Source organism: Centrocercus urophasianus, unplaced genomic scaffold (assembly GCF_019232065.1).
Source record: "Centrocercus urophasianus isolate 14NV4802_14NV808 unplaced genomic scaffold, USGS_Curo_1.0 seq_2, whole genome shotgun sequence".
Taxonomy (NCBI): domain Eukaryota; kingdom Metazoa; phylum Chordata; class Aves; order Galliformes; family Phasianidae; genus Centrocercus; species Centrocercus urophasianus.
In genome coordinates this window covers 7,631,124-7,641,458 of record NW_024884755.1, presented here as the reverse complement: position 1 = coordinate 7,641,458, position 10,335 = coordinate 7,631,124, and the positions used below count along the sequence as shown (strand labels likewise).

At 39.9% G+C, this 10,335-nt stretch overlaps 2 protein-coding genes across 22 annotated transcripts in view; one reads left to right on the top strand and one right to left on the bottom strand.

Moving 5' to 3' along the window:
* Window positions 1-24: 24 nt before the first annotated feature.
* Window positions 25-10,335, bottom strand: part of FAAP24 (FA core complex associated protein 24) — a 36,871-nt gene continuing 26,560 nt past the window's right edge. For 18 of the 21 annotated variants that reach the window (XM_042821722.1, XM_042821709.1, XM_042821711.1 and 15 more), the window contains 6 exons: window positions 6,549-6,742; window positions 5,659-6,014; window positions 3,110-3,263; window positions 2,546-2,685; window positions 2,079-2,231; window positions 25-1,573 (listed from right to left, as the gene is read on the bottom strand). In XM_042821722.1, the coding sequence (XP_042677656.1) occupies window positions 1,331-1,573; window positions 2,079-2,231; window positions 2,546-2,685; window positions 3,110-3,221 (648 nt within the window). In that variant the 5' untranslated portion in view covers window positions 3,222-3,263; window positions 5,659-6,014; window positions 6,549-6,742 and the 3' untranslated portion in view covers window positions 25-1,330. Of the gene's footprint in view, window positions 1,574-2,078; window positions 2,232-2,545; window positions 2,686-3,109; window positions 3,264-3,455; window positions 3,780-5,049; window positions 6,015-6,548; window positions 6,743-10,335 lie in introns of those variants that run through there. The other 3 variants (XM_042821723.1, XR_006169346.1, XR_006169345.1) reach the window with 3 other exon arrangements.
* CEP89 (centrosomal protein 89) overlaps window positions 3,542-10,335 on the top strand; it is a 20,353-nt gene continuing 13,559 nt past the window's right edge. The window contains exons 1-7 of the mRNA XM_042821699.1: window positions 3,542-3,648; window positions 4,521-4,627; window positions 5,835-5,990; window positions 6,551-6,758; window positions 8,023-8,125; window positions 8,855-8,883; window positions 9,335-9,389. Of these exons, the coding sequence (XP_042677633.1) occupies window positions 3,610-3,648; window positions 4,521-4,627; window positions 5,835-5,990; window positions 6,551-6,758; window positions 8,023-8,125; window positions 8,855-8,883; window positions 9,335-9,389 (697 nt within the window). The 5' untranslated portion in view covers window positions 3,542-3,609. The remainder of the gene's footprint in view (window positions 3,649-4,520; window positions 4,628-5,834; window positions 5,991-6,550; window positions 6,759-8,022; window positions 8,126-8,854; window positions 8,884-9,334; window positions 9,390-10,335) is intronic.

Here is a 10,335-nt window from a genome sequence, read left to right as displayed (position 1 = left end):
AGCCTTTAACTTTGTTAGTACTAGTTTTTACTACATCAGTTGGAATTTATTTGGTGTACTGAGCCAGGTGGTCAATGGAAGAAGTGCAGAATGTACTTTGGTGTTTGCCTTGCAGTATCAATAGCCACACACGTTTTGGGTGTGAAATCCAGTCTCCATAGCAACATCAGTAACCAGTGACAGAAAAAAGCTAAAACATTTATAATGAAGCTCAAGTATTCCCTAGTGAGAAAATAGTATCTTGTTTTCTAGTTGTGGAAATTCTGATGTTTACTATCAGTACATAAAATAATGTAAAGCCATCTTGTAACTGTATTTTCAACCCAAGAAAGGAATCAGTGTAGGTAACAAATCCATCATCGCATGGATGATTAAGTTGGTTACAGAGGTTCTCTTAATGAACAGGAACTGAAAACTGCTCAACTGCCTTCCTGCTGTAATCCAAAACCCAAGTGATAGGATTGGAACTTACAACACCTCCTTAACGGGTGCATAGCAACAATAAAAATTACTAGATGAGATACCACTTAAAATATAATGCTATATGTCAGGAACACCAGTCCACTTCATAAATAACTCCTGATTAGTACTGGAAGCACAAGATACAGAACGGTCAAAGCTTCCCACATATGGTAGTTGCTATATTTAATGCCATAATTAATCATCCCAACCTATATAGAAAAGCATATTAGTGCCTAAAATCTTAGTTAATTTGATACAAAGGAATAAATTTGGTAACATCCTTTGGAGTGAAAAAAGAACTAGGGAAACGAGTTAGTGTAGTCAAAGATGTATTTAGGCAGCACTAAACACAGCGTGATGTTTGAGAAGCCCTGTCATACACAGACAGGTGGAAATAAACAGCTAAAGCAAACTGTGGAGCCGATACCAAGTGCTGCATTGCCTTGCTGGTTGTGACATGAAGTAATCACTGTACTCAGCTGTGTTTCCCAGCAGTGTACAGTGCAAGAAATGTTTGATTTAAAAGGTCCTAAAAACCAAACAAACAAACATACTAACACCAGCAGTGTGAATTGATCTCTTACCAGTTACTTAATGTAACAGTTACATAAATCCCAAGGCAGTATGACAGCATTACCTTCATCTGAAACTTAATACACAAAAGAGCACAGTTCTAAGGAGGATGGTACAAGTTTATATCCAAACGACCAGAACAGCTATAAAGAGGAGAGCAAGCCAGGTGATTACTCAGCACCCTCTAGTTGTTGCTGAGATTATAGAAATTACCATAGTAAGTTATCGTTGAGAACAAAACTTCAGAATTCACAAGAAACAGATGCAGTTTCTCAAGAACAGCATAATATGCAAGTCAGGAACCCAAAAATGTGTGGATTTGTTGTGCCACTGTTGGTCCAACTACGAGCTCGAGTTCTTTGACAGATGCATTACAAATCTGATGGATGCTTCCAAACTGTTGCAGTAGAAGCAGAGCTTTCGTTTTCCCAACTCCTGGGATTTGTTGCACTGTCCGAAACACTGACGCCTCAGCCAGCTGTGAGCATTGCTTACGCAGAAAGGGGTTACTGGTGTGATCCTTACTTTGTTCACGGACCTGAAGCAAAACAAAACCATAAGCAACACCAAATGCCCTCTACTGGAGCTCTGTATTTTTGCTTCAGTGCATACCCACAAAGCCTCACCAGGAAACTCAACGGTTTCTTAACTTAAATAATGAATTCAAGCAATTGATGCAATCAAGAAAGAATTAAGTAAAAAAGAGAAACAACCTAAGAAATTTCTTCAGCCTGACACAAAGCAAGAAAAAAAATAATCACAAGTTGGTTTTGACGGACAAGTATGGATTTCCTGGTGCTATCCAGTGGCATCTCAGTGCTAGATCACATACAAAAAATACAGTATCAACTTCTTCCATTTTTTTTCCTTTGCTTCTTCCTCCTACTGACCTGCACTACCTATTAGCATTTTAGGACCAAATGTTGGGCTCCCTTGAAATCACATATGTTTTTTCCACAAAACAAGTCATGATTGAGTGGAAAATAGGTAATTTTCTGCCTGTATTATATATGAAGTGACTCTCCACTAACATTAGAACTTACAAGTTGAATAATAAGTTGAGACGCTTCTTCTTGATTTGCCACAGGAACCAACGCCATTCCAAGTTGCAGCACAACGAGCTTTTGCACTGCTGAGAAGTACTGCTCACTTATTGGAGTCTTCTCGACAATCACAATTCCACCAAGGCTGCTGGCCTATATTGAAGGGGGTGGGGTGGGAAAAAGACCTCATTAAAAAGCTGATGTGACGCAGCACAGAACCAACCTGTCAAATGTGACTTAGACAGAAGCCAGTCAGAGGAAAAATGAAAGCTGCACAAGCAGCATTGAAGCTAAATAAAGCATTATTACACCGATGTGTAATCTTTCGGTTTTCGGTATTTCAGTGGAAATACCACAGAATTTTAGCTCCACCAGAAATAAGAAAAAGTCACGATGTGAATGTTTTCAGAAGCACGGAATATGCAAGCTGCAATTGGAAACTCTTCCTCTTCTCCTGTGGTACTTACATTCCTAAACCGCACCAATCTCCGCTTGAATTCATCCCCTGCAACCAAATCTGCTTCAGAAATATATAAAACACAGATTCTGTTGGAAAGATGGAAATCCACGAGTCCCAAGCCATCTTCAAAGACGAGTTTAGTTTTCCCTTAAGGTTAAGAATAAAAAATACAGCAATTTAAAGACACACACAAGCACTTAGCCACGCAGCTCTCCCGATACGCCAATAATTCTGTTGGCTCGGCTACCAAACTCACTTAGCAGTCGTTCTTCTCTTCAAGTAAAACCTGCTCGAGGAAGCTAAACCGATACCTTTGACAATACCGATTAACAGCTCTTTGAAACTACAGATTCCAGGCGGCCTCTCGACACACTTCGGCCTTGCAGAACCCTGCACCCTGCCGTACCTCGGTGGAGCTGCAGCCAGCTGCTCAGCGGCAGCACCGCAAACACGGCATTCATCACAGCCACGAACAGCTGTTCGTCTTGCTCAGATGTGGCTACGACCGAATAAAGCGCATTCCAGGAAGTTCGGCACCAGCGAGGAACAGAGAGCCGCTGTTCCCTCTCACCTTGCAGCCTGCGGGCCATCTCGGATCCCCTCCACTTCTCGTTCCCAACCACGTGTCCGTAAGGAACAACCACGGATCCCGCCGCGGCAGGGAGGTTTCCTTTGGCCGTCATCGGACCTCCCTCACCCTTTTACTTCAGCAGCAGTTACGCTCTCTGAAAAACGCGGAAGGGAATTTATAACTCCACAGGCCAGCCGACAGAGCAGAAGCCCCGCTTTCCTCAGCAGCAGCAGCTGCAAACTGCCCGCCTCGCAGCGCGCGCCTGACTGAAGGCGCCAGGCGCGAAAGAGGAAACGAAGCTCCACCGCCGAGAGCGAATGAGGAGGCGGATGGGGGCGGGGCTTGCCTCTGGTAGGTTGCTATGGCCGCAGTAAGGCGCGCGCCGATTGGCGGAGCGCAAATTCCCAGCAAATCCGCCGCGCTGTTGCTGGCGGGTCGGGCGTGCTGGGAGAAGCGTCCGCAGGAAAAGCGGAAGGTGGCGGAGCGCGTTGTCAGCCGCGATGGCGTTCGTCTTCAGGAGAGGTCGCGAAAGACCCTTCGTGAGTACCGCCTCGGGCAGGCGCCGAGCTCTGCGTAGCAGTTACTGCAGATTGTCCCCTAGGAACTATGGAGTTCTAACCACGGCCCCGCCCCAAACCCCAGCCGCGTGTCTGAGGGTGCTGTCCGAACGCGCTCGGGCTCCGGCAGCTTAGGGCAGCGCGCAGCGCGCAGGGCGCGAGGCAGCAGGCGGTGCGCAGGGTGCTGCCGGTGCGGGGCTCTGCACAGCTCCCTGGAACGCAGCAATCGTTCCCCGTTTTCCTGTTAATTATCCCGTTGGAGAAGATACAGAAAAATTCTCCATTTAAAAAATCTGCTGTTCAAACCTCATCAGCATTTTTTTTTCTTCCCTATTCAGTCTGAGCCTTTATGCTGAGCCTTTATGACTCTTGAAGGACAAGTCTTATGAGACTAGTTTAGTGATAGCGCTTTCTTCATCTCCTACGGCAGCGACCACAGGTTTCAAACCTCTTGTACAAAACAGGGAATAATAATTGTTACTGCGAAGTAAGGTTCAAATAATTTGAAGTAAATTAACATCTGGTGCCTTTCTTGTCTATGTACGAAAATAAGACTTTAAATGAGTATATTGCAATTCTGATTTTGCAAATAGTGATGTAATGAGTGGAGAAGCTGCAGTCACTGGTATACAGTTGTTGTAAAGTACATTTCTAACCTTCATTCATACTATTCATACGTGCTCTGAAGTTACATTTAAAACCATTTCAAGTTTTCTGTTCACATTAATTGCATGTGAACGTTCTTGCCTTCTGTATTATTTTGTGAAGTTAGTTTTTGTGCATGTTCGGTTCTGTACTTTATTCATTGTTATCCTTAAATTCATTGCCAACTAATTTTATTTTAAATTGTTTAGAAACACATAGCTCATGGCCTGGTCCCTGCTGCCACCATAGCTCCTAAACCTGCAGTTCCCCGCACCCCTCCCCCTCGTAGCCCAAACCCTTCTCCAGAAAGGCTCAGGTAGGTTTTGAGTTGTTTCTTTTTTTTGTTTCATCAATTGCAATAGCGCTCTAGGAATGCATGATGAGCAGAGCTGTTGTAGCGTTTACGTAAGCCTTCTCACAAATGAATGTTTTTAGGCGGAGCTGTTCTCAAGTACGATAAGCAATTAAGACAATTACCTTTCTATATAACTTATAAATCTGAGTCAATCAAAGACAAATGGACTTTTCAAAGCTAGGGCCATTTCTAAATTGGATGCTACAGTGCAGGACTGTAGGTGTGTTAGTACCATGAATGAAGAACTTTCTACTCCTTAGAAAAGCTACGTTAAACATTACTAACCTGCCATTCTATTGCAATTATCAACAACAACAAAACAGGGACTTAAAAACTTGTATGCAAGACCCCTGCTAATCCGAATTAGCAAAGCAGGCAAGTAGTACAAAGGGAAAATAGGAATTTAGTTTCATTTATAGTACTTTACAGTTTTTCTTCTTTGATTTCTCTGCATTTAATTCACTTCTGGTTGTTTTCTGTGTGTTCTTGCTTCTGTCCATATTATTCCTGGTCAATTGCAGTTCATTTCTTCTTTTTGATCTCCAGCTGCTGCCATTCCTGTTGCAACCCTCATCATTTGATCTTCATTCCCATTTCTTTTTCATCTTTATCTTACTCCACTCTGCTCTGCAGCATCCCGCTAGCAAGCACTTCCATCTACTTACACTTGCACTAGTTTGTAACGCTTCAGCATTTATGCACAGCTTCACAGCCATCAGTAATGACATCAACAATTCTGTGTAGTTTTCTCCTGGGAAGCAGGAGACAAAATAGCAAAATATGGAACAGTTTTTCAACCTGCCTCCATGAACTGTTATTAGGACTGAAGTGAATGCTAAGTACTGTACATTTTTGGTGTGAATTTTGGAAATGTAATTCAGTATATTATTTCTTTTTCATGCATTTGAAAAACTTATTAGGTATTTAAACTGTACTCTTAGATTGCACTCATTAGAGTGCATTGTTAGAGCACACCTGGTTTTGTGCGTTACCTTGGAGTTAACTGGTTTAAATCCGGTCCCTTTGCAATGTTAGCATTATTTTTTAACTTTGAACTTCTGGCTTTTCTTAAATAGTGAAGACATTTTACATTGGAAGAGGATATAAGGTGTGCAGCACAGAGATGACGTTAGTACTGTATTGTTTCTTTTCTTCTATTTTCTTCCAGATCTGCTTTAGCAGCAGCTATCCTTGCAACAACACTGACAGGGCGCACGGTTGCTATTCCTCAGCCTCGGCAGCGATCACTTTCTGAAGGTGATTCTGCCCACGCAGAACAGGAGGGCTTTGAACCATATGCTACAGTCACAGAGCTCAGAATGGGGTAGCGTATGCTTTGTTTTGCTCTCTGAAATTAGAAATGAAATCTTCCAATGAAATAATTTTAACCAAGAGTTACTGAGAACTAATTCAAATCCTTAAACCAGTTTACTTCATAAATTAAGTCCAAAGTCCACAGCTGTTATTCTACTTCTCATACAGTGATGTATACCATCCCCAGAGAGGGAGGTCTGGATTGTACAGCTACTGCACATAAAAACATATTATTTCTGCCAAATGCTTATCAGTTATACAGTTAATCATCGAAGAATCATCTGGATTATATAAGGTAATTCCTTTGTGCTAAATTATTATTTCAGGCTATTTTTGCTGTAGAATTAGCAGCCTTTGATCTCTAGTGTGGTATTTTCTTTAAACTAGAGAAGAAAACAGTTTTGGTGTTGCCTGTTTTAAAGCATGTGCATAACTTAGGCTACTTGTTTGCAGTTAAAGCTTACATATTTGTTTCTGCTGTTGGACTGGTGTACATTCTCTGACAGATGACTCTACTTTACTGGCACTTAGCAACATTGAAGCAGGCTTTGAACTGTTTTCTACTTACAGGCCTAACTGGAAACTTGATGGCAGTGACAGATCTCCTGTGCAGTCACTGGAAATAACAGGCAGTTACTGTGAGGATGAGGACATGGAAACCTATCTTTCAGATGCTGGCAGAGAGGCAGAGGCAGAGTCCAGCTCTGAGAGTAATGAGAAACATGGAGAAAGCTTTAGCACCAGTGCGATTTATGCAGTTCCCTGTAAAAACAAAAAGGTAGTATTTTTAATCAGTTAATTCCTTTACTGTATTGTAATATATTAGTGTGAATATTAAGTATTACTATAGCTTGTCATTCTCTTACTATTTACTTATTTATTCCATTTTTATTTACATCTTCTCACAATCAATTTACTCTTAAACATGCTAAGTTTGTTTGTTGATCCTCACATATTCCTTATATAGTTATTAGCACATTTTTCTTAATAGGAAATCACTGATATTATTGCTCTTACTACAGATTTAAAGGAAGTATATGTTTTAATCTGGTAAAGTGTGCAATATTTTACTAAGAGCGTGATACTTAAATACTTAAATAATACTAATTATATATACCAATATTTTACTAAGAGCGTAATACTTAAATACTTAAGTACTTTTAGGCGTAGTGAAAGCTCAGTAATTGATTCAGATCCTGCTAAGGAGCAGGACCCATTCAGAGAGAAGAACATTCAGAATCAAACAGAAGACATGACCTTGTGTCTTAAAGACCAGTGGATCTTTGTGTGTTTAAAGCACGGAAGCAGCTTCAGTTTGCATCTTTGTCCAAAGTGCTACAAAAACAGAAGCAACTGAGTAGTACAGAAGGAATACAATGCTATGTTTGTGAAAGGAATTGGAAAACACACTGAAGTGAAGAGACAGTAATTAGGGAGAAGAGAGGAGAGGGAAGAAGGGGTGTGTTGCATACTGGGATGTTGCTACGCAATCAACAAGGGAAAACAGCTAAGACTGCTAAAAATTACTCATTAATTGTTTGAGTACTGTGATGTCGTAAATGGCAGAGCTTTTTTAAAGAGTAAGTTTAGATATAGAATGGCCTGGATTGGAAAGAGCCCTAAAGCCCACCCAGTTCCAAGTCCTTGCTGTGTCAGGGCTCCCCCCACCAGCTCCGGCTGCCCAGGGCCCCATACAGCCTGGCCTTGAATGCATCCAGGAATGGGGATCCACAAAGACTAGCTTCAGGGCAGGTAAGACTGCACTGGGCAGGGGATCTGAAGCAAAAAAGGCTGACAAAATCGACAGATCGTATGATCCAAGTTGTCCACCTCCTGCTGGTTGTGTTAAGGCTATATTTTATGTGTAGTCCTGAAGCCAAACATTATGTTGTTTCATTTATTATCTTAAAATTCTAGGGTATAATTCTAAATGTGACTAAGACATTATTATAGTGAAGGTTTCATACACATATCAAGATGCTCTGTCATGGGCTATTTTAACAGTGTTATGATTTAGACAGGCTTGTCTTATTTATATACAGGAAGAGTTTCAACCATCTCCTACTAAAAATGCTAAGAAGAAGGAAACATCTCATGAAAGTCAGTTTCAGGTGTTGGCGGATGAGTCAAACACGCATTCTGAAGGTAAATAAGTTTACTGTAAGGCAAAATGCCTTACCATTTAATATCATGGGAGAAAATTTTTGAATAACCTAAATTTAATATGATAATGATATATTCCCTTAAAAAAAAAAAAAAAGAAATGTTACGAAGTAGCCACTTCTAGTAGTTACAGAAAAATAAGAATTTGTGTAGAGGGAAGATTGTTCCATATCCACTCTATAATGAAACTCTTAAACATCTATTAACAGTCAGCTTTAAAAACAAAACATCTAAATCGAGCAATAAGCTCTGTCTGGTCTACCACATCTCTGATATGTGTGCCAGAATCAAACCATTTTATTCTCTGAATGCTACTGGAATGTTATGGTACTCAAAGCTTTAATAGAAGAAAAAAACCCAGACGTTCTAGCAACTACCAATGTTAGAAGGGTTAAGTAGGTAAAAAGAAAATATCTTTAGTCAGTCATTTTTCTTGGACTAAGAAAATGACATGTCTGAAAATCAGCTGTAAGAACACTTTTCTGAAAACATAATCTTGTTTCTTCCATGATTGTATTTATACAGTGTGAGTGGTAAAGTAAGGTATCACATCAGTATTCTAATAAACCACTAAGGGGATTTTAGAAGGACTTTCTTGTGCTTATTTGCAGTACATAATGTGTACTTAAGTATCCATATGCACGCTTAGAATTTACAGGCTTACCAATATTTCATTCTTAATTAACCCACAGATCTGCTTTTCTTTAACAGAGAACAAACAGCTTGGCTTGAATTCAAAGGTAAGACTTATAAGAAGGTTTATTTGTGACGCATTATGTAAAATATTGTGCTCTGGTGTTATAAAGAGCTGCCACTTTACAACTATCTTTTATGACTATCCTAGAGTCTCTCATACGAACTAAAAAGAGGGAGCAAAATTCAGACTGTTAGGACAAGAAACCTGGTTTATTTTTAAAGCCATTATGGAATTGTTTTGAGAACTGTCCATCTCTGACAATGAAAGAAAATACTATTTCAGGTGTTCAGGAGTGAGCAGTAACAGTAGTAAGTAACAAGATGGCGAGACATAAATGACAAGTGCAGCAGTGAGTTCAACCTTCAACTTTACTGATACCAAAGAATTGTTTCAAAAGTTCTGTTTCTTAAGTTCTCTAGCACTGATACTGTTCAGTGTGTTTCAGATACAATAACTCAGAGCAAACTGTCTCTTTTTTGTTATTTCCATGGTAGGAAGAAAAATCATTAGCTGAAAGTCCTATCCGGGAGAAGCCTCCACCATCCCCAGGTACTTCTGATTTTTCTGTGACGTTACTGCAGATATTCACTTTAAAGAATGCATGTTTATAAAAATACATTTTCCAGCTTATACTCAGTAAGCCTAATTCATGAAAAAATATATTTCTCCTGCACAGATAAAAAAAATACTGTGTTGTGATATGTATTAAAACATTAGTTCTAGTTTTTTTATGTTGGGTATTTAATTTGTTTTTATTTTCCAATCTAAGTGATAAGCAATGTCATGAAATGAAAGTTATAACGGACTTCTTTAGTCCCCTAAGTTTCATCTATGTTAAAGACTGTCACCATTACTAAGCGTCTCACTGCAACTGAACTGGTTGACATGAGGTGTGTGGGCTGTCTGCAGCTCCTGCTGTTAGATTGTGCTGTCTCTTGAACTCTGTCATTAATGGTGAAATTGCAGCTTTTATTTTAATAGGTAAGCTGTTTAGTCCATATGGCAGGAAAGAAAAAAATGAAGTAGATCCCTTATTGCTAATGCAACGATGTATCTGTATTCCTGCAGAGAATCTAAAGTTTTACTTTTTGAGGACTGTGAAGTAGCCTCTGTGCATAACAGAACACTGAAACTTGTTCAGTAGGAAGAAGAGCAAAGCTTTAACTACATACTTGATTAAAATAAAAGGGGGCACAGGAAGATCAACTAACCTATGCAGACATGGACATTGCTTCCTGCAGTGCCTATTTCTGTCTCACCACTCTGATTACCCGTGTTAGAGAGAGGAAAATCCACATGCATTTTCCTTGTGCCTTACAGAAAGTTGTTTTTGTTTTTTTTTTTCCCCCAGTGCCTCAGAGAAAACGGAGCCCCTGCTCTGTATAGCTCTTCCCACACACCTTCTACATTCTTTCTTACCTTAATCCTCTGGAAGCCATTAGTTGATTTATATATATATATATATATATATATATATATATATATATATATATAT